The sequence below is a fragment of the Molossus molossus genome, unplaced genomic scaffold (genome assembly GCF_014108415.1).
Source record: "Molossus molossus isolate mMolMol1 unplaced genomic scaffold, mMolMol1.p scaffold_m16_p_17, whole genome shotgun sequence".
Lineage (NCBI taxonomy): Eukaryota > Metazoa > Chordata > Mammalia > Chiroptera > Molossidae > Molossus > Molossus molossus.
In genome coordinates, this window is record NW_023425352.1 from 24,207,843 (window position 1) to 24,231,631 (window position 23,789).

The 23,789-nt window shown below is 44.9% G+C and overlaps 1 protein-coding gene across 1 annotated transcript in view; it reads right to left on the reverse strand.

Annotated features, from left to right (window-relative positions):
* The window catches only part of ABCC2 (ATP binding cassette subfamily C member 2), a 56,045-nt gene that overhangs the window by 8,665 nt on the left and 23,591 nt on the right, over positions 1-23,789 (reverse strand). The window contains exons 12-25 of the mRNA XM_036265468.1: positions 23,345-23,482; positions 22,662-22,808; positions 21,010-21,094; positions 20,316-20,382; positions 18,294-18,420; positions 16,287-16,463; positions 14,732-14,899; positions 11,846-12,026; positions 6,391-6,514; positions 5,995-6,130; positions 5,093-5,312; positions 4,786-4,940; positions 1,752-1,907; positions 1,062-1,261 (exon numbers count right to left, since the gene is read on the reverse strand). Of these exons, the coding sequence (XP_036121361.1) occupies positions 1,062-1,261; positions 1,752-1,907; positions 4,786-4,940; positions 5,093-5,312; positions 5,995-6,130; positions 6,391-6,514; positions 11,846-12,026; positions 14,732-14,899; positions 16,287-16,463; positions 18,294-18,420; positions 20,316-20,382; positions 21,010-21,094; positions 22,662-22,808; positions 23,345-23,482 (2,081 nt within the window). The remainder of the gene's footprint in view (positions 1-1,061; positions 1,262-1,751; positions 1,908-4,785; positions 4,941-5,092; positions 5,313-5,994; positions 6,131-6,390; positions 6,515-11,845; positions 12,027-14,731; positions 14,900-16,286; positions 16,464-18,293; positions 18,421-20,315; positions 20,383-21,009; positions 21,095-22,661; positions 22,809-23,344; positions 23,483-23,789) is intronic.

The window sequence follows — 23,789 nt, forward strand, 5'->3', positions numbered from 1 at the left end:
TGTCCCAAGTGATTTCTTCTGATTAGTCAGGGAAATAATGCCATAGAGAATACACATGTAAGCAGCACAGCGGGGTTCACTGTATCTTGTGTGATTTCATGATTTTTAAAGGGTAGAGAAGAAGATGAGGGTGGAGAGGAGTTAGGTGCAGCTTAATCACAGGGAGACCAACTGCAGAGAGCCAAATAGGATCGAGATAGACATACTTGGCTTTCCCAAATATAATGTATTCAAATAAATTTGCACCAATAATTCTAGCATTGTGCAAATAAATATGACACATATTTAGAGTGGTTATCCAATAGGACTAATTTATGTACCTTTTTCTGTCTTGGAAAGTACCTAAAAAATCAAATGTCTTTATCATCAAATTCCTGGCCTCTTCGTGTTCCAAACACCACTGAGACCATGAGCCTGCCCTTAATACCTCGACAACGTCTACAAGGCACGCAAGAATTTTCACTTCTTCTACAAGACTTCTTCCTTCAAGAACCTTCTTGCCAGGGTCTGCTGGTGCCGGACAAATGCAGAATGCTCACCCTTCTCAGGAATTCCTCACAGGACGTGAGCTTCCCAATGTCACCACTGGCTTACCCTAAAAGTCCCCCGCTTTCCACCTTCCAACCTCTGCCTTTTCCACCACCCTACAGAGAGCTGTCCTGCCTCTGGAGACTCTCACGTTCCCTCTCAGGGAAGCAAAGCAAGAATACCCAGGTCGCCCACAGTGTGCAGCACCTGGGTTACACGATGCTCACAGAGGTCGCTTGACTTGCACCGTGCACCTGTGAGACAGGCTGTGTTCTGGCCGTTGTAAAAACAAAGAGAATGAGGTTTCCCTTACAGAAGTGATGGCAATTCACCCAGCTTGGTAAGTGGCAGAGCAGGCACAGGGACCCAGTCTCCGAGTCCAAAGCTCATGCTTTCTTCTCTCTACTTATATAACAGGCGTGTTTGACTATAGTGACTTTCCTGTCACTGGCCACGCCTGTTCTCCCATAGCTAATGTCAAACGTGCAGAACCCCAAAGCACACATTCGGGGAAATACCCAGGGAAGCCTCACCTGTTGGAGATAATCCAGGAAAAGACACATTTCTGGTTAGTGTCAATCAACACCTCATTGTGTTTGAGAAATCGCTGCTGGTGCTGAAACGCACGGATGACAGACAAACCCGACACGGTCTCACTGAAGAAAGAGTAGAGTGGGGATCTGGTGACAGAGTCCAAACGTCTCAGCTGGCGGGAAGAGGCCACATAAAATATCTGGACCCCAAAAGGAAGGAGTCAGTCACACAATCGCGTCACATGCACCACACCTCTTCCTGTGGCCGTGACCCAGTGTTCTTCACCGTGATGGTCACATCTGAACATGACAGAAGCTCCAGCCTCATCTCTGGCTGGAAGAATGATGAGAGAGGCCCAAAGGAAGAGGATGGTGGGAAGATCTGAGGTTGGTGCAGAACAGAGCCAACCTCATTGTAGACTTGGATCTAAACACAAATATACCCCTACTTAAGCTTCTAGGGGGACAGCAGTTAGGGTGAGATTTGCTGTGAACCCTACACCAGTTGATGCTGATACTTCAGCTTCAGACAGTGGCCTGTGGGCCCCTCGGGGTATCAATATATGAGTGAATGACAAAGTGCTGCAGAGGAGTGAGTGACTCGTGATACACGAAAGAGAAGATGCTCAGGAAGGAGCCTGGGCTTCTCTAAGCAGAGAGGAAGGGAGAGCCGGCCATTTCCAGACCTACCTGAATTAACACGTAAATGATGCCTAGAGGAATGATGATGATGATGAAGACGGGGGTGGCTATGCAGATCATCAACAGGGTGCTGATGATCCCCAGGAAGCACAGAATCCAGCTGCGCAAGGACATGGGGAGCGAGTCGTCCACGGTGGAGATATCCTGGAACACGCCATTGGGAGAGATGGTACATGGACGAATTCCTACAGCATTTTAGTTTTCCCTGACTCCAGCAGGAAACTTACTCAGTTTTGCGATCTCAGGGATTCCTTCATTTAATCATTTCATGATATTCATTTGCTATACTGTTCTGCTCACCCTAATGACCAATCTTATTTCTGTAATTTCTTTATCTTTCTAAATCCTGCCAAATATGGCAGTCATCCTTCAACAGATTTTTACTCCTTTCAGTGAAATTCCCATCCGTCAAATGTATTAAATCATTCATAACCACCCGAAGCTAATGGAGCCATACAAGGTAAATCTTCCCTTAGCCAAGTCAATTCAATTATCCTAACTTCACACAGGTCCTGATTCTGTCGAGTGCTTAGAACAGAGCCTGGCATATTACAACCATTTCATAAACATTTGTTCGGGGCTCTTGTCAAGAAGCCCTGTCACCCACCTCGACTGAGGAACGGAAAGGTGAAGATCGAAGGGCGTCCCTGCTTGGTTAGTGCTCTACCTAGAGATACTAAGTGGGTCTTACTGACACATCGTCTTCATGTCATGTTGAATAAATGAAAAGATGAGCAAATGAGTGAATAAGGCTTAGTACGCACAGGAAGCCTGGATTATATTTTTGGGTTTCCCTTGCCTGTATTTCTTAGATTATGTTGACTACAGGATTAGTAATATATAAGTATCAAATTGAGTCTATATTATCTCTGCAGTGTCCTGAACTGGGTAAGGTAACAGTTTCCTAAGAAGAGTGGATGACTCCTGAGTCTAATTTACCCTTCCCAAAGTCACACCAGGGTGCAAACAATACTATCTCCAGGGTTGGCAGAAAAGAAGAAATCCTCACCAGCTATCTGTTCTATGCACATTACTTTTGACTTTTACCTGGCACAGATTCTCCTTCTTTCCTCCATCTCCTCCTTCATCTCCTCTTAAGGGCTCAACCATCAGTTCTAGGGGACCCTAGATCAAACTGTCTTACGGGCCTGAATCACTCCCTCCCCCAGAACTCACTATATAATTAATGACAGTTTCTTTTTTCTTGCAAAAGCAGTTAGCAAAATATGACTGTTGTCTAAGTAACTCACAGTAAGGTCTCCAGGTTCTCTTTCTCAGAAGATTAATTATACATTACAACATCAGATACAAGTTGCGATCTTTGCAAAATTCTGTGTGAAATCTCCCTACTCAGAACAGTGTGCTTCTCAAGGTTCTATTGAAGAGCAGAGAGCCCATTCAAGTTGTCTCCAATGACGTCATGCTCACCATTTTTGTCCCAGAGGAAGGTGAAAATGGGGACCAGTCATTTGCCCATTCTTGAAGCAGTCACTGGGTCCCCAGAACCTGAGAGTGGGCTGTGAGCTAGCCTTTCTGTGTCTGCTCCAAGATCACACAAATAAGGGTCCAGAGCTACTCAGACATTTAAAAATACGTGTTACCTCTTCTACAGATGACTGAAAACTGTGCTGGTGATAGGTGAATATTACTCAGAATTGCCTAGTTTCTGCCTCTGCTCCCAAAAGTTCCATCTCTATACATTAAGAATCAATGAGTTTGATCTGGCCCTTGGAAGAGAGCCATCTATAATCTTAACATTGAGCATCCCAATGACCAGTACAGTCCTTGGCTCATAGTAGGTGCTCAATAAATGCCATTGTATGAATGAATGCATGCATGAATGAATGAATGCAAAAGATTCCAGGATCTGTAGTATATGGAGAAAATGTTTTAGAACCTCATTAAAATCACTGGTGTCTCTCTTCCATAATCCAGACCTAATTTATTCTTAAACTATAACAGGTAGAGGTTTCAGGAATGGAGGCAGAGACCAAGCAAAAGGTTATCCCGCTATTCTTTTATTCATTGTCATAGCCAGCGATAGTGCTGTGCCTTGTCCCTCTTCAGACTAGTTATTCTCATCCTGCTTCTACTGCCACCCACCCACCCCTGCCCCCACCATCTCCCTGGCTAACTTCCATAACTTAACTCAAGTCTCAGCTTTTCTCAAATTTTCCACCCTCAATCATTCAGGCAGAGCTAATACTGCTTTTCTTTCCTTTTCTAAAAAAAAATTTTTTTTTTAAATTGATTTTGGAGAGAGAGGAAGGGAGACAAAGAGAGAGATAGAAACATCAATGAGAGAGAACATTGATTGGCTGCCTCCTGCATACCCTCAACTGTGGATCTGGCCCATAACCTAGGCATGTGCCCTGACTGGGAATCGAACAGGCAACCTCTTGGTGCATGGGTTGATGCTCAACCACTGAGCCACACCAGCCGGGTGCTCTTCTTTCTTTAAAAACAAATTTTTTTTTCCTTTATTGATTTTTAGAGAGAGAGGAAGTGAGAGGAAGAGAGAGATAGAAACACTAATGAGAGAGAACATCGACTGACTGCCTCCTGCATGCCCCCACTGGGGATTCGGCCTACAACCTGGGCATGTGCCCTGACCAGGAATCGAACTGGAGACCTCTTGGTGCATGGGTCCATGCTCAATCACTGAGCCACACCAGGCAGGCAGAGCTAGTACCTGTTTACTCTGTCACTCTTTTGTATTCCCAGAACACCATTCTACACATTGTTGTTATTTTGGTTTTACTATATACTATTATAATCCTTTATTTCCTTGGCTGTCTCACTCACTAGATGGTGAGCTACTTAAGGGCTAGAACTGTTCAGTCCTGTATTCCCAGGATCCTTGAGACTGCACACAAGGTACTCAAGAAATAATTTGCCTGCTGATGGACAAAAGAACTGAAACTACACAGTGTTGCCCAGGGGGACATGAGCACTTTCCCTGTAGGAATAAAAAAATCCTCAGCATAAAAACACATAATTTTACAGCCCTTGACATACTTACACCAGCAAACCTGTTCACAATCCGGCCTGTGGGTGTTGTGTCAAAAAAACTCATGGGTGCTCGGAGGATATTATTCAGCAGTTGCTTGTGAAGAATGTTTGATGCATGGATGAAACCATGGACACTCCAGAGATTCGCTATGAGCAAAAATAACCCTAGAAATGGAACCAGTTTAGTAAGCATGATGCACATGGATCCCTGAAGTCTTGTGCCAAGGACATAATGGCAATTCTTTTCCTGAGTCCAGGCAAAGTGCATCAACCAGACAGATTACGCAAGACATAGCTGTTCTAGCCATCAGACATACCTTGCGTTAATCCCAGAGCTCCATAGACGCCAACTCTCAGGTCCCTCTGAGAGGATGGATAGTTGGTGCTATTGAAGGTTTTAGAGTCATTGGTCCAAGCACTGAGCCAGAGATTGGATCCAATCAAAGCCACAAAATCAATTACATAGGCAAAGACAATGAAGAAAATTGAATGCCATCCTATTGCTTGTAGGTATTTCAAGTAGATGGAGAACTTGACCTGCAAAGACCCCATTTCAATGTTAGCAGAATTCCCAGTGGTTTTTGGTGGAGAATTACCTAGAAGACCAATCACAGGAGGGAGCGGAGTCCCCTGGAAAAATGGATCGCAGGTAGCAGAATTTGGTAGTCTTTCATGATCATTTCTGGGGCCAGGATAATAATCAATGTTTAAATACAGTGCAAGGTAAATAATCATCAAATTGTTAATAAGCTTCTAAATGCAATTAAGAGAGGAAGAGAGAAAAATGGAGTGGGACAAATGGGATTGTACTGTTGACTCTGGCTTTATTAATTTAGATTTAAGTTAAGACCTTAAATTTAAGACCTTGATTTTAAGTTTTATTAGTTTAAACTATGTGCTCTGAGATTGATGCATTAGTGTTCGCTGGCTCCCAGGATTGCGTCTCAAAGCAGTTTTGTTGTTTGGTTCACGTATCAGAATGAAATCAAACACTCATGAAATGTGCTATGCAGACATTCACAGGAACCCTGTTATTCTTCATGGAAATATGATTTGATAGAAAGCTGAGTATCTACCAACATTTCAGTGATGAATTTAAAGATTTGCAAAGCAAGCATAAGACGTGGACCTTTTGTAGATGCGTATTCAAGTTATCAAACTTTAAAATGTTGGGACCCCTTTGATCACCTCTAATGGTAATTTTTACTGTTGTATTCACCTTTCCAGTTTCTATGAATTCTTTCTTAATTAATTTTTGTCCTTTTACTAGTTGCTCCTCCTCCTTCGGGGTATGCACATTCTGAATTTTCAAGGAGTTTTTCAGGGGCTTCAGATGCCTGCTGTTGGACCTCGATCTGAGAAATTGAAAAGGGGAAAACTTTCCTGAGCATATAGATGCATCCTGAGGGTCCGCTTACAAGCAGATGTCACAGTCTCTCTGCATCAAAGGACATTTCAGAGCAGGTGGCCTCGGGGAAACACACTCCCCCAACCCTCTTTCCCATACAAGGAAACAAAGGAAGAGCTGGGGGTGTCCACTGTCCACATAGAAACAGAGAAGGATCGAGTGGAAATATGGAAGTGATGAGGGCTGCCAGCTGAATAGATGACCAACCTGCGGCTGAGTGTTCGACGAAGGCTGTTTTCTCTTCGCATGGTCAAGGAGGCCACGTCCTCAGGGATTTCCTCCACGCTGCTCATCAGCCCATAGGCATCTTCTTCTTCACTATCCTCATTGACTAGGAGACATATCGAATGTTAGAGAGAGAGAGAGTGCACAGACCTCTTACAGCCCTGGGAACAAGGAGAGAGATATTTTTTCTGATGTTGCTGGGCTCAGCAAGAGATCCCAGATGTACACACAGACTGGAATCTTTTACTCCAGAAATACTACTTTTTGGTACATTTGCTCATCGAGAAATACCAGGATAAAGAAGAAATGAGTTAATATTCCATTGAAAAATAAAATGGTCAAAGGAGAAAAATATTCCCAGAAATTTAAGTTCCTTTGGAGCAGGAAGGAACTTTTAAGGGTTATAATAAACAAATGCAAGGCTTATAATCTCCAGAATTAACTAATGAGGTAAGTGTAAATCAAAAATGCTCTTCCTGAAATTCAAATGATTTGACAAAGTTTTATAAATTTAAAGCATTTAAAAAATCTCTGAAAATAAAATAAAATGTAAATATAATCTGGGCATCAGAATAGCAGCGTAAAGACCTTTAGAAATTGGTACCTCCACAAAAGCAATGAGAATATTGGCCCCAAATTGACAAAATCAAATTTTTATAACTCTGAAATTAGCCAAAAGCTTGCAACAATCCAAGAAACATTTATTTTATTTTTTAAATGACAAAGCTCTGGCCAGTTTGGCTCAGTTAGAGTGTCGGCCCAAGGACTGAAGGGTTGCAGGTTCGATTCTGGTCAAGGGCACATACCTGGGTTGCAGGTTGATCCCTGGCTCCAGTCGAGTTGTGTAGGAGGCAACCATTGATGTGTCTCTCTCAAATCAATGTTTCTCTCTCTCTCTCTCTCTCTCTCTCTCTCTCTCTCTCTCTCTCTCTCTCCCCCCCTCACTCCCTTCCCCTCTATCTAAAAACTCAATGGAAAAATATCCTCAGGTGAGGATGAACAAAAAACAAACAAAATGACTAAATCTTAGTAAGAATAGTAAGCTCTGTGATAGTTTAATTTATTCCTTTTCCATCCCCCTCTTCTCAGATCTGTGTAGTCTAGAAAACCAACAGGGTTTTCATGGTAACCATGAAACCCAGCAGCCTAGCAGCTGCTGGAGGGAACAGATTGAGTTGAAACTCCCCCAAACACCTCATCCCTGGAGAATTTTTATTATTTGACCTGTCTGGCAGTTCCCTAGAAAACCCCATTCACAGGGCTGGTCTTTATTAGAACTGACTTGGAGCTACCTCAAACAATCAGCAGCAATTGCTTAACATCACAGCTGCCTGAGGTTGTCATAACAACTGGGGTAAAAAAGAAGCTGACCAAATCCTTGAAAGGAAAAGCTGGGGAATAAGATATTCATAAGGAGCTTTGATATCTTCAATATATTTCTGGAAATCTAGAATGTCACACATGTGTGTAGGGCTGTGCACATGCCCGAGGAAAACTTGACAAGGCCTACTCTCTTACCTCTGGCTAACCTTCAGGCTCTGTGCAAGCAGAAAACAAAGGCTGAGGCAGAACTGTAAATTGCCTGCTGGAATGTTAAATACATGCCCCACCCCACCCCCAGTCTCTCAGAAAAGGCTGAATGACTTATTGGTTTCTGACACTTAAGAAAATCATGTTCTATCATTAACTGACCCCTCAGCCAACCAATAGACTTCAGTCACCACATGTAACAAAGAATACAAATGTAACAGAATTATTTCAGGAAACTAAACAGGTGGAACAACACAACAAACCCTAGCAGAAGAGGGAGGAGAGAGAAATCTTATTTTCAGAGTGGTTATGTTATATTATTTTATTTTATTTTTTAAATTTTTATTTATTTTTGAAAATCTTTATTGTTGAAAGTATTACAAATGTTCCCCTCTCTTTTCCCCCATTAACCCCCACCTCCCCACTCCCACCCCCCCCCCTCCTGCTTCCCCAAACTATTGCTTATGTCCATTGATTATGTATATATGCATATAAGTTCTTTGGTTTATCTGTTCCCAATCCCCCCAACTCCTTTCCCTCTGAGGTTTGTAAGTTGGTTATGTTATTTTAAATGACCAGGACTGTACAGAGGGTAAAAGCAGTCAACAGAAACTGTACCTGAGGAAGCACAGATATTGGACTTACCAAACAAAGACTTTAAATCAGTCATTATAAATATGTCCACAGAACAAAAGAAAATAAAATCTACAGATCTACTGAAAGTATGAGAATAGGTTTTCACCAAATAGAGAACATCAATAAAACTAGTGTTGAAAGTGCAATAACTAAAATGAAAAAAAAAAATTACTAGAAAATCTCAACAGCAGATTTACTAGAGAGATTAGGCATGTGACTTGATCCAATCAACCATCTGAACAAGTGCTGCCAGCTTGGACTGTAGGGCACAGAGATAAGACAAAATGAAGGGACACTGTCAGAATTCTTGGATTCTACAGGGTTGATAGAGCTATCCAGCCATGAGCATGTGTTATCCTTCAAGAAAAGGGGAAAATGTCCCTGAAGGCTATCCAGGGTGGCTGCTTTTCAGTACCAGAGATTGGGACCATCATCCAAGGCTGGATCACCCTTCTGATCCCAGAGAATAGAGCCATAGGGTTATTATCAAACCTTAAAATTGAATGAAACGTATCCTGCTAGACTTTGAACTTGCTGGGAATTTGTGACCCCTTTTTTCCTTCTGATTTTTCCCTTTTGGGATGGAAGTGCTTATCCTATGCCTGTCTCACATTTATTTTATTTTATTTTATTTTATTTTATTTTATTTTAACCCACACCCAAGGACATTTTTCCATTTTTTGTTCAGATAGAGAGAGAAACATCGACATGAAAGGGACACATCAAGTGGTTGCCACCCACACGACCCAACCAGGGCCAGGGACAAACTGCAACTGAGGTACATGCCCTTAGCGGGAACCAAACCTGGGTCTCTCTGGACTGCAGGCTGATGCTCTAACCGCTGAGCCAAACTGGCCAGGGCTTACCATTGTATTTTAGAAGCAAATAACTTGTTTGATTTTACAGGTTCACAGATGAAGAGTAATTTTGCCCCAAGACTCCAAGTCTCACTCACAACTGATTAGTATGAGTTAGAACATGAAATATGGGACTTTGAACTGGCATTTAGATGAGACTTTGGAATTAGAGTTGATAAGGCAATGATTAAGACTGTGGGGGATGTTGAAATGGGGTGAATATATTTTGCACATGGGAAGCACATGAATTTTGGTATACCAGAGGATAGATGTTATAGATTGAATTTTGCCCCACCCTCAATTCATATTTTGAAATCCTAATCCACACTGCCTCAGAATGTGGAAATAGGGTCATTGTAGACGTAATAAACTAAATTAAGATGAGATCAGACTGAAATAGGACTGGGCCCCTCATCTAATATATCTGATGTTCTTATTTTAGAAATGGGGAAATTTGGCCTTGTCTGGTTTGGCTCAGCAGTTAGACCGAAGGGTCACGGGTTTGATTCCAAGTCAAGGGCACATACCTGGGTTGCAGGTTCAATCCCTGGTCCTGGTCAGAGTTGTGTGGGAGGCAACCAATCAATGTGTCTCTCTCACATCGATGTTTCTCTCTCTTTCTCTCCCTCCCTCCCTTCCATTCTATCTAAAAATCAATGGGAAAATATCCTCAGGTGAGGTTTAACACAAATAAATAAGTAAAATAAAATAAAAAGTGGGGAAATTTGCACACAGAAATGCACACAAGGGAAAATACCAGGTGAAGATGAAGGCAGATATCGATGAGATGTGTCTACGAGTCAAGAATGCCAAAGATTGCCAGCAAACCAGAAGCTAGGAGAGAGGCCCGGGGCTGCTCCTTCCCACAGAGCCTGCAGAAGGACCCAACTCTGTCAACACCCTGAGTTTGAACTTCTAGCCTCCAGAACTGTGAGACAATAAATTTCTGTTGGTTTTACCACCCAGTTTGTAGTGCTTTGTTACAACAGCTCGTTCGGAAGCTAATAGACAGAGCCAGTGTTAACACAGGTCACCTTGCCTGCTGCCCTTCCCCTCATTCTACCACCTTGTGATCTTTGCCCCAAGTTCCAGAATCAACACTGCAGCATGCCAGGCACTGGGGCTTACACAACTGCTCAGAAATGGCCTATGGCTGTTAATCAGGATATGGGCTTAATGAGATATTTTGCAAACTGTCCTTTGCACATAAAAGATAGGATTCTTCAAAGAGGCCATCCACCCATGGGGGTTTATAGCAGAATCCAAAAACTGAGATTCGGGCACATTAGAAAAAGAAAGTTTAAAATGGACACAGTATAACTGTCCAGGTTAGGGTGGTTGGCTAACTGAACAGTAACTCAGAGGAATCCAGCATCGGGCACTGCCCTTTGTTTGGACCTTCACTGCCCAGGAGGTGCTTTGTGTTTTCTCCAGGCTAGTCTGGAGCACAGACAGGCTGATAGAGAGCCCCGACTCCCTCCTTTCCGGTTCCTGGATCCCCACCACCCACACTGTCCTGTTCTTTGTTCCTGTTTTGTCCCTCCAACACTTACAGACTTCCTGGTCTTCTCTTTTTCCTCCTCTTGTGTTCCCAGGGTGGTTTTTAACCATCATTTGTGCTGACCTTCAAGCCTGAATATGCTCCCACCTGCAGGCTCTGCAGCTACTCCCTCTTCTGTCTGACTTCTGGGATGGCCCTGCACCCTCCAGATCTTGCTTTCTCAGTCTGACCTCCTGCCGGTGACCACTACCTGAAGGGAATACCCAGGACTAGGCACAGGACCACCGGAGGTTCTTGGGACGGACCCCAGGGAACAGGGCTCCATTACTGATGGAAGCTAATGGGTGACCCCAATGGTGGTGGTATTAGGGGCTATTTCTGTGGTAATACTGTGAGTTCAACTATGCAACTACCATGATTTCTTCTGGTTCAAAACACCCAGTGGTTTTTGATGTATTAGTCAACATCCCTTTGTTAGGACTTAGTAAGACTTCAGCAGTACACTTACCAAGAATTTACTACTAGCCTATGACGTTGTTTCAGTGGGTTTGGTAGTAGGTGGGAAGGGATGTGTGACTGAGATCAGTAGAAGCAGGGCCCCTTATGCCACTGGTGCTTCTTCCACAGAGCTAATCACCCCAAACCTCTCTTCAAATTCTCCCAAAGCATGCCCTCTGATGGCATGTCAAAGACCAGATGAGCAGATGAACCTCCAGTATGGCTCAGGCACTGAGTTTCTGTGTCTGTGTTTCTTTACAGAGGCACAAAACAGAAAAAGAGCAGATTTTGGATCTCAGTAATTCACATTCGAATCTAGTTCACTGGATACTGAGCAGTTCAGGAAAGATATTGGTTTCCACTCCCATCCCTTGCTATACCCAAATTCGATCCCATTTTAGTCATCCTTACATACCTGTGGCTTCTCCCTCAGGGCCCGTCTGTTTTATAAATGTCTTCAGATTCGTAGCAAACAGTCCTTTCTTGGCCAGCAGAGCACTGTAGGACCCCTTCTCTGAGATGGCGCCGTTCTCCAGAACCACAATCTCATCCACTTGGGGAAGGAAGTGAATGCTGTGTGTAACCAAGAGTCGGGTCTGTAAACAAACACAAGTGGTGCTGACAACACTATGTCCACCACGTCCCTGTACTACTTTAAAGAGGGAAAACAGCCCTGGCCAGTTTGGCTCAGTGGTTGGAGCGTCGGCCTGCGGTCCGGAGAGACCCGGGTTCGGTTCCCGCTAAGGGCATGTACCTCGGTTGCAGTTTGTCCCCAGCCCTGGTTGGTCGTGCGGGTGGCAGCCACTCGAGGTGTCCCTTCATGTCGATGTTTCTCTCTCTCTCTTTCTTCCTCTCTCTCCCTCCCACTCTATCTGTACAAAAAATGGAAAAATATCCTCGGGTGAGGATAAGAAAGAAAAGAAAGAAAGAAAGAAAGAAAGAAAGAAAGAAAGAAAGAAAGAAAGAAAGAAAGAAAGAAAGAAAGAAAGAAAGAAAAGAAAGAAAGAAAGAAAGAAAGAAAGAAAGAAAGAAAGAAGAGGGGAAAACAGATACCTCACTTCACTGTGGGACATTGCTTCAAAATGTGGCCCTGACCACCTGGCCTCTTTTTCTTCCTCTTTCTTTCCTAGTACCTCATCCTAAAACCTGACTCATGTGTAGGATGAGACTCCTGTCATCATGGATATACTCAGTTATTTTTTATAGTGACAATGAGGTGTGCTTTATACACGTTCTCTTCCAGCTTCTTGGTAGCCAGGAGTTGGGCTTAGGAATGTCACTTGACACAACTAACTAAATAGCTAGCTAACTCTCTGCCCCCTTCACTAGCCAGCTGACCAACTGAGCTAACAAGAACTGCCCGGATTCTTCCAGCATGTTAGTGACATTGTGGGGCAAGAAACTTTGTCTCTGGCCCACGCCCTCCCTGGTGTGGGATACCACATTCCTCGTCTCCCTGTCTATTGATGAACCACATGGACTAGTGAAACAGGGACTCCACTCAAAGGAAGGCAAGCACTCATGGGCCAGTTATGAGGTTCAGATAGGGGACTGGGGCTGAGAAGGGCCTCTGGAGAGAAAACCCAAGCCCAATGTCTCTGTCTACTTCACAAACCTACACACTCTAGGTCCCTCTCATCTGGAAGACCCAGGAGATGCTCATCTTAAAGTCTCAGCTCAAAGCCAGCGCCTCTGGGAGCCTTTCCTGAGTCCCCAGGCAAAACTTGGGCATTCCTCCAGTGTTTCCACTGTGCTTTATATAGAATGCTACTAAAATAATTCTTGTATTATAATTTCTTTCCATTCGGTTGTAAGTTCCTTGAGAGCAGGGACCAGACCTTACTTATTAGACCAGTCTTTGAAATGAAGCAGGCACAAGGTGGGTATTCAGTTCATTAATGAACAGAGCAAAAGACCTTAAGGATCAAAGTCAGGACCAGGAATAGGAGGATGAGTGAGTTCCTGTTGACCCAGGGATCCAATAGAGAAGCAAAAGATCTCAGTAGGACAGCAGCCCAGTCAACCCTGCCATCCTGACTGGCAACATTCAAGAAATATTGAAGGGAACAGGCCCAATACAGAGAGTCTTACGGTTTCATGCTGAGATGTTGTTACTGAGACATTCAGACCCTCCAGGGCTCCGTCAGCCTCTCTCCCATTCGGTCCACTGCGCCAGGACAAATGTGCTAACTTGCCCATGGTAAGAAAAACCTGGTCTCCACCTACGACCAGCTCTAGTGACTTGCTCTGGCCACTTTACCTGTACTCTCTCACAGTGGCATCGTGAGACTCAGATGAGACAATGTAATCAAAGTGCTTAGCAAAGGCCTGGGACATAATCATTACTCCAAAAACATCAGCTTTATTCCATGTTCAGGTTGAGTTATCCTTTCAGACATAGTGTTCCTATATCCTGCAAGGGTTCCAGGAAAGTGCCTTCGTAGAGCATGGCTCTAATACCTGCAGGATGACCTGTGTCCCACAGGGACATTTTAAGAGCTCAGTCCCACAAGACTGCCCTGACGTCAGATGCTAGTTGCAAGCCTGGAGCCACCCCTACTTCTGACTAACTAGCTATAAATCAGAAATCTCAAAGACCCCTCCTCAGGTTTGATAGTTTGCTAAAATGGCTCATAGATCTTAGAAAAACATGTTACTTATGCTTATCAGTTTATTATAAAAGATGCAACTCAAGAGCAGTCAGTGGACGAACTGTACCAGGCGAGGCCTGAGGGAGCTTCCATGTCCTGGCGCACGAGCCTCCCAGCGCTTGCTGTGTTCACCAACCCAGAGCTCTGAATCTCCCTGTTCAAGGAGTTTTATAACCCAATCTCCAGCTCCGCCTCCCCTCCCCAGAGGCCAGTGGGTGGGGCTTAAAGTTCCAACAAGGTCCTACTGGGGGCTCCACTCCAAGCGGCTTGTTAGCCTAGACTGGGTATGGACTAAAGGGCTCATTATGAATAACAAACACTCCTAGTATCACTCAGGAAATTCCAAGGGTTAGGAGCTCTGTGACAGGACCTAGAAACAAAAACCAAATATATTTCTTATACTACCACAGGTCTCAAAGTACTTTTTATCATAATCAATCCTAACAGGCTCAATGTCCAAGCCACAGAACAGGCTAAAATTAGCCATGACCTCAAGATGGGAGCCCTCACGGGGTCAGCTCCTGGAAGACGCTGTGTCCCTCAGCAGCCCAGGGGGCAGGTCAATGAGGGCATCTGCTCCAGGACTGCAGCTGTCCCAGATGTGTCCCCACACAGACCTCATGTCTGTGTCACTTTCAGTGAGTTCTCACCTTGCCTTTCAGTAGGCCATTGGGACCCAAAACCTTATCGAAAATGTGTTTTCCCACGTGGGCATCCACGGCGGACAGGGGGTCATCTAGGATGTAGATGTCTGAGTCTTGATAGGTGGCTCTGGCCAGGCTGATCCGCTGCTTCTGACCCCCACTGAGATTTATACCCTGAAGAAGAAAATCATTTCTATTAAGCACCACGCCATAGTCCTGCCTTCACAAAGACTACCAAGGAGGGGTAAGAAAGAGCTTATCAAGGGCTTAAAAATCTTACAAGTTCCTTTATACAAATAAATAACTTTGATTCAGATAAATCCTTTTCAGCCCAATAATTAAAGGTAGGCCCCACTTAGCATGTTCTACCGTATATTTTACTTATTATTTTTGCTGCTTCCCAGAGACTGAAGCACTGTGTCGCAGATTTTCTCTATTTTGTTCATGGGTGTAAATCCAGGACTTAAAATAGTCTCTGGCATGTAGGTACTGAGTAAGTGTGTGTTGAATTAATGAACAAAATCACTCCACAGCTGTATTTCACAAGTCTTTTAACATTTCAAGATCCTTGTCCCCCAAGACTGCTATAAGCAGTTTTAGTAATGGGGACTGTTAAAGAGAGGACCAAGGCCCAAAATGGTGTCACTTGTGCTAAAGCCCAGGGAACCAAACCTAGATTTAATACCTGAGCTCATTTCTGTTTCAGCCTCTCCCAGAAACACAGTCTTACTCAACTAGTGTGACTGTTTCTAGGCAAAGCCAAGGAGGTAGCCTGTCACGTGGGCCTTCTCCACACCCCCTCGCCCAGGACGAGGAGGTAGTCTGCATGATAAAAGTCTTCCCTGGTCGCTTCCTCTCAGAAACGCAGATATCCAGGTGCCCTCCAAAATAATTTCTTACTTTTTTTTTTTTTGCTCATAGCTTTCTTTCCCCACCTTTTTTCCTATTTTTGTACAACACTTGGAGTGTCCTTAGAGGTGCCAGATGGGGTGCTTTCCCATTCATAAATAATAAAGTCAATCAGATCTTCAACTTTACTTGGTTGAATTTTGTTTTTTATCAGGAGGGAGGATGAAAACACCCGAAATATGTAATCGTCAGAGATTTCTAAACAAATTATGCTATATCCATATAATGGATATGATATACAGTAGTCATTAAAAATCCATTTTTAAGAAAGGCATTTAATAACATAAGGAAATAATTCACACTAATTATCTAACTGTTTTAAGCAGATTATTAGACCCCTTTCTGACCCGTACTAATGTGCAGAAGTAGAGGCAGGACACTGGGTTCTTGTTCTGCTACTGTCCCTCCACCATGGCGTCAACCTCGGGCCAGTTGCTGGCTACTTAACCTCTCCGGTCCTAGCCTCATCATCTTTCCTTTAGATTACATAATCCCTGTACTTGCTTCCATATACAAATTTTTAAATTTCTGAGTTATTTATATGAAATATTGTGCAAACTTATGTTTTCTGGTGTTTGTTCAAACACGACCGCCAGAATTGGTCAGCTATTTTATTCCCATGTACTTCTTTACCCTTCAGGGTCCTGAGTACCTTCTCTCCGATCTCAGCCAGGTCTCCTCCAGGCATCACTTCCAAGTCTTGCAAGAGGGCACAGGCCTCTAGGACTTGCTGGTATCTCATCTCATCGAACTCTGACCCGAAAAGGATGTTGTCCTTTATGGTGCCGTTCTGGATCCAGGACTGCTGTGGGACGTAGGCTATCGAGCCCTAGATGGGAAAGGACCAGACCATGTGACAGCTGTACCCCCAGACATGGAGGGTTGAGGGGGAGGGCAGGAGCAGGGAGGAACAAATGGACCTTCGAAGAAATTATTGCAGGTTTGATATTTATAAGTGAACTTAGATTTATTGCAGTGCTATACACCTGAAACTAATACAAAATAATACTGAATGTAAACGATAATTGAAAAAAATATCTGTAGTCTGCTCTGCTACACTGCATGTGGATTAGTGTAAATTAGCTCATTAGTGATTAGTACATTGGGGGATAATGTCAGTATGAAGTAGAAGTTCTTAAAAATGGCCCAAGCACGTCAATGTAATGCAATCAGGGGTAAGCTTTCTCATTATTAAAAAGAAGGCTTAGCAATATATAAAGATCTTAAGGAAAACAGCTGAAGATCTATAGACATGCCTCTCTTTGGTATAAGTAATGGCTGGTTAATTGATTCCAAGTACCTAGAGTTTCCCCAAAAGTAGTTCTCTGGAGAAGCCAAGAGAGCTGATGAGGATGCCATGAAACATTTCCTCTCTGTTAAAAACTTTATAACCACCTGGCTGGGCGGCTCAGTTGGTTGAGTGCCATCCCTTACCCCAAAAAGTTTGCGACTTTGATCCCCGATTGGGGTGCATCAGGAAGGCAATTGATCTCTCCCTTCTCTCTTCTCTCTCTCTCTCTCTCTCTCTCTCTCTCTCTCCCCTTCCCTCCCTCCCTCTTTCTCTCTCTCTCAATCAATAAAAAATACCCTTGGGTGAGGACTAAAACAACAAACAAACACCAAATTTATAAACTTGTCTACAGCTTACATCAAATGTTTGTATTGGAGGCAAGTGTCTCCAAAGGAGGAGATGGGAGACCCTGGACTAACTGTAACGCTGGGCACAACTGCCAGCAGAGATTTTTACAGTGCTACTGATTTTATTGTTATTGTTTATTGTCTTTGTCGGTACCCTGGTTACCAGGTCTTGTTTTTATTGCATACCTTTGTGGAACATGAAGATTTTAGAAACACATATACAGACATAACAAAATTGTCCATACTTTGAAGGAAGACATCTCCATTTGACAGTTTTGAAACTGTAGTAGCCTATGAGAATCATCTGGGTTGCTCATTAAAAATGCAGATTCTGCCCAGCCGGTGTGGCTCAGTGGTTGAGCATTGACCCAGGCACCAAGAGGTCACTGGTTCAGTTCCTAGTCAGGGCACAGGCCCTGGTTGTGGGCCCAGTCCCCAGGGGGGCATGCAGAAGGTGGCCAATCGATGTTCTCTCTCATTGATGTTTCTTTTTAAAATTTTTTTCTTTATTGATTTTAGAGAGAGAGAAAAAAAGAAAGGGAGAGGGAGAGAGAGCTAGAAACATTGAAGAGAGAGAACATCTACTGGCCACCTCCCACATGCCCCCCACTGGGGATTGGGCCCACAGTCTGGGCACGTACCCTGACTAGGAATCGAACCGGCTACCTTTTGCTGCATGGGTCAATGCTCAACCAATGAGCCACATGGGCCGGGTCTCATTGATGTTTCTATCTCTCCCTCTCCCTTCCTCTCTCTCTAAAATCGACAAAGAAAAATTACTTAAAAAAAAAAAAAAAAAGGCAGGTTCTTAGAATCTACCCCTTGAGTCTGATTATGTATGTGAGGTGGGGCCAATACTCTATAGGCTCGAATTCAACCAGATGTCTCCAAGACCTTTCACCTGTACAGCAACGCGACAGCAGTGGTGTCAGATTCTAGTTCTCAGTGCATTCACCCAATGAAAAAGCAGCACGGAGTGGCCTACATTTGTCAGAGTCTGCTACTTGGCATTTCCTCTCACCTTGATGGTGATGTGCCCATGGACATTTTCCATTTCTCCCAGCATGGCCGACAACAAGGAGGATTTCCCAGAGCCCACAGAGCCCACCACAGCCACCAACTGGCCTGGCATAATGTCCAGGTTCACACTGAAAGAGAGAAATGCATTTGAAGAAGATGAGGGGGCTTATTCAAGAGGAGTTCAGGCCACTTCTCAGACTCTCTGTGGGAAGTTTGGTATTTGGAGATTTTCTCTCAAGACTGGAAAATTTGTCTTGGATGTATACAAGACTCCAAAGTGCTTCTTTAATTATTTATTTCTAAGCTCTCAGAGCCTAGAGAGTAAACCCTAGTGTATTCAACTCATTTATAAGCTGTTTGTGCCAAACTTGTGTTCCCACTGGAAAAATTCTTAGAACTAACATGTTGTCCTTGAACAAGACCCTGGTGGGAGCTGGAGACCCAAGTACAAGTCCCAGCTTTGTCACTGGCCAGCTGTGTGACTTTGAAATGCCACACCCTCTGAACTCTCATTTCTAAACTAGTGGTCTCAGACTAGATTAATTTTTCCCAAACGTCACTCTTCAATGAGACTAGCCATTCAATGGAGCACTTGTTGAAAGCACAGATTGCCACCTCCTCCCCTGGAGATTTGGCTGTGTCTGGCTGGGGGTGGGGGCGGTCCACACTGGGCTAGACACCTAGGAACTCCGTACCAGCCCTATTATTTGAGTTCCTGGAATATTAGGGACCTCAGGAACTTGTTCATAGTCTTTCTGAACCTGCCTATCAAGCTGAACTTGTTCTAGACTTATAAATGAGCAAAGGGGGAGCTGTGTCCAGTCTTCTCTCTGTGAAGAGAGATCTTCAGGTTGGGAGGGTTCAGAGGAGGAGTTTCCGGCCTGACACACCCCGGGGCAAGCTCCAGAGTCCACGTTCAAGGCTGTGGAAATAGCAGAGAAGGGAGGAAAGGCCTGACTGTAGCAGGGAATTGATAAGGTGTGCTCAGCTGTGAAGAAAGAAAGATCCGCCTGCTCAGGCTGCGGTGTACTCCGTGTATCTGTGCTCCACTGAGCTGGGTGTTCTGTCACGTGTAGTGCTCAAGAAACAGATTACAGCCCTGGCCGGTTTGGAGCGTCGGCCTGCGGACCAAAGAGTTGCAGGTTCTATTCTGGTCAAGGGCATGTACCTCGGTTATGGTTCAGTCCCGACCTTGGTCGGTGTCATTTGGGAAGCAACCAATCAATGTGTCTTTTTCATGTCGATGTTTTTCTCTCTCTCTCTCTCTCCCTCCCTCCCACTCTATCTGAAGATAAATGAAAAAGTATCCTCGGGTGCAACACCATGGCAAGAAGGGGTTGGCCTAGGGCAGAGGAGGCAGCCTTCAGGGTGGAATGTAGGGATGGGTTATTTAGATGTAAAACTCCAGAACTGAAATTGAATCTTATGGAAGCAGCTCCCATTGCCCACTTTGGTGAAGGAACTCCAATGCTCCTAATTACATTCTTTAATGAATGAATGAGCTTAAACTGAGTTCAGGTTTAGTGGAACCTTCTGACCCCTCTTACAGACTCAGCCTCACCTCAACCATGGGAGCCAGCCCATCCCTCTGGAGAGAGGCAAATTAAGATGCTCTTTTTCAACCCTTCAGAAAACTGGGGGGAGGGAGAGAGGCAGGGCTACTCTACTGCTCTCTCTCCAATCTCTTTCAGAAACTTGTGTGTATCCTCTACCATACCCAGAGACCTAGACCACCTGCCCACCATGCACTACCTCCAGCCACAATCTGGAGAACAAATGTCTTCAGAGTTCTCAGCTAGACATGTGAGGTCCCACCGCAGGAAAGCAGGGTGGCGGATGCATTCATGAGCAGAGACCCAGGATCTTCCGTCAGCTCATCCCTGCAGCGGTTGAGCCTGCACTGCCATCTAACTGAACATGTGCACACAGCTCATCTCCCCATGTGTTCTGTTACATGATTTTCGATCGCAGGACAGGCAAGCAGAATCCTAAGGAACAGCAGGACGGAAAGGAGGCGACTCACTCTCGAATTGTGGTTTCCAAATCCTGGTCCCAGGTAAAGGAGGCCTCGGAGAACTGTACGACTTTGTCTGTTGAGAAGCAAGTCTCTTTTTTAGTTAGAGGTAGGTCCCCACCTGCCTGTCTTCTCTTTCTCAGCCCTCACACAACCCTCTCTGCTTCCTCCAGCAGATCCCAAGATCACCTCTCTCAGGTGCTGCAAAAACTCCAGGGATAGACCAGAAGTTGAATGTGTGCAAAGTCCCTTCTAATTCAGTAGCCCTAGGCCTGTTGTGAGCTTCCACCTACATATACACCTTCAGCTGCTCCCTACCTGGATTCCAGACCCACTGCTCGCTCTGGCTGTGGACGCCCCCAACCCTTGAACCCCCAGAACCTGCATTTCCTTCACTCCAGCCCACCTCCCCAGCTCCATAGGCTCAGCTCAGCCTGACTTCTGCTCTCTGGACGCTTTGCAGGATCCCTGCTGATCCTCAGAACAGCATGCTTAGCTTCGTTTAGCAATCTAGCCAAGCAAGCTGTTCAAAGTGAAAACACAATTTAAGTAAAAGCCGTACAATTATATGCAAAGGGAGATTCGGGATCAGTCCCCTCGCTCTCCCTTTCAATTGATTTGCTGCTGCCGAGTCCGTGAGTTTCAAAGTTCTGACACCAAGCACAGTGAATACGTTTGGGAAACAACTTCCACATTCATTTACCAAAATTGCAGTCATGTCGAATGGCAGAAGTGTCCAAGTCATCCCCTCCCAAGTACTTCTCCAGCCGTTCTGTGGAAACACTGGCCTAGAGGAGAACACAGAGAGTCTCAAGAATAAAAAACCCAGCGACAAAGACAAGCAGGGAGAGGATTTTGACTCTGTCATCAGCCTTGGATTTGGAAGGAGATAGTCAATCTGCCAGGCTTCTTGCCCATAATTTGCCACTTCCGCTGAAATCTTCTGACCCCCACTACAGACTCAGCCCCACTTCAACCCGGGAGCCAGGCCATCCCTCTGGACAGAGGCAAATTAAGATGTGCTGTTTCAACCCTTCAGAAGACTAGGGGGAGGGAGAGAGGTAGGGCAACTCTACCACTCTCCCTCCGATCTTTGTACCTAGTTCCAGAAACTGTCCCTTGTCTTCCTGTGAGATAAAACGCTAATTTCTATCCGGATCTGGTGGCTAGGCCCCTGGCGTGCTCTTCTTTAACTGAGTCCATGCCTTGATGACCCCTTCTGAGCCCTGAGCCACTAGTGGGACTTCGTAGAGCAATTGGCCAGGGCGCACTGTGACAGAAGCCACAGCGACCTACGTGTTGGCAGAGCACCCTGTGGTCCCCCTGGAACAGGGGAACTTGGGAAGATTTCCAGGAACTTTGTAAGGACATTTCTCACCTCCTGCCCATCTTCAGGGAGGCTGTCACCTGGTTCTGATGAAGTGTGAGGCTTTCGGCCTTGTCCTCTCCTTAGGGTGTAACCGCAGACTATAGGACTGCTTAGCTGCAGCAGGGACCAGCTCCTCAGAAACACTGTCATCTGACCCCTTTGTCTCAGTGCCATCTTGTGGGACAGGGAGTGTAGGGAGCTGGCACTTTTGCTGATCTTGCTTTTGCTATCTATCTACCTAATAAACTCAATCCAAAAAGAGTGCGTTGCTTCTGTATTGGCCACACCTGTCAGTTTTCTTAACAGCCTCCAGGACAGAGAGGCCTCCTCCTAAACCCCCACCCTCCCTGTGGTCTGAGCTGTCTGGAGGCAGCACCTCTGAGGTGAATGCAGATCACTACACTCCATCATCCTGGCTGCCTCACCAGTCGGCACCTGCCCTGTGACCCCCCCTTCCCCCCCGAGGTCTGGTCCTCCTCCGTGACTGGGCTCAGTTTTCAGGACCCAGATGCTCCCTCTGGCCCACCCCAGGCCTCCTGAACTCCAAATTCGTTTTCTGACAGCTTGAGGCTCCCAAATTGCCTTTGGTGTTACCACCACATGGCTTCATACAAAGAGAGGGTCTTTTCTCTCCCTTCATTCCATAGTTCCCTAATGCTCTAAAAATACCTCAAGAGCCTTGGGAAAATGTGGGGAGAACTAGGCTGGGAAAGGGCTTAGAAATGTTACAGATATCAGGGTTCACCACAAATGCTTTCACAGCACTGCCTCCCTGTGAGGGAGATGAGACTCCTCATGTTATAGTCAGATAAAGGGGTGCAGAGAGCTTGTGATTGTACTAAGATCAAACCACCTGTCCAGAGATCAAACACATCTCTCTAGTTGAAATGTCACCTGCAGAAGCTAGAAATGAGATATGATAGCCCAGTCATTCTAGAACTAAGGCTTGTAAGCAGAGATAATCAGTTAGCCGTGGAAGTTCCTACCTGGAGCATGGAGGAGATCAACATGGGAAGCATGCTCAGGGGAAAGCGTAGGATGTTGAAGAGGGTGATGGAAGTGAAGGCCTTTTTTGCATCTAAAATATTATTGCTATCCACCAGGACGTAAACGGAAAATGTGACCACAGATACCTGGAAAAGCAAGGTCATGAAGGTTTATTCCTAAAGGGTTTAGGCAGCCTTGTGCTGTCTCAGGAACACAACAGATCAAAATTGAAGGAATCTTAAGGATTATCTCAACCAACCCATGTTACAGATGAGAAAGCTGAGCCCAGAAGAGGAGGAAATATTTTCCCTGAGTCATAAAGTCAATTAATGGCATTGCTGGGACCAGAGCTCGGGTCTCCTGGCTCCTCTATCGGTGTTTCTTCCACTATTGACCCACATGGCTTCCCCAAGAAGACAAGAAGCCCTCTTTGCAAACCATTCCTGGATACCACATTCCTGGTGAACATCCTAGCAACTGGCTCTTGGCCCCAAGACCACCACATTGCACATAAGGGAGAAACTGGAATTGAGGCATGAGGTGGGAAGAGCAGTATGGGGAATGGAGGAGGGGGCCAGAGTTCCCTGGACTTCCTGGTCAGGCCTAAGGGTTCTGGGCAGCATATCTAGGACAGACCTTTTTCTTCAAGAGGCTGACTCAGCCCACAGACTGTGTCACTCACCAGGACTGGAGTTAAGTATAAGAGAAACATTATCAAAGACTGCATCTGCCCAAAGGTGAGCAAGTTCTTGAGCTCTTTCTTCCGAATGTCGTAGACTTGGTTTTTGAATGAAGGTTCCCAGGCAAAATATTTCAGGATCTAATAGGATGAAAAAGAGCACTTCTCACACTGTTGCCACCAAAGGACACAGGTGCATCTCATCCACCCAGGTTTTAGGATATGGTCCCCAAAATTTGGGGAATGGGAAGAAATCCAGATTATAAAGTTTGATTACAGAAAGGTAGCCTGTATTTGTTGACAACCTACTATGTACAAAGGTTTTATAGACATTATTTTATTTACTCCCTATGACATTCTAAGCATGACCAACTGTCCCAATTTGCCCAGAACTAAGGGCTCCCAATGCTAGACCTGGGAAGTCCTGAGTAAACTAGGGAGAGTAAGT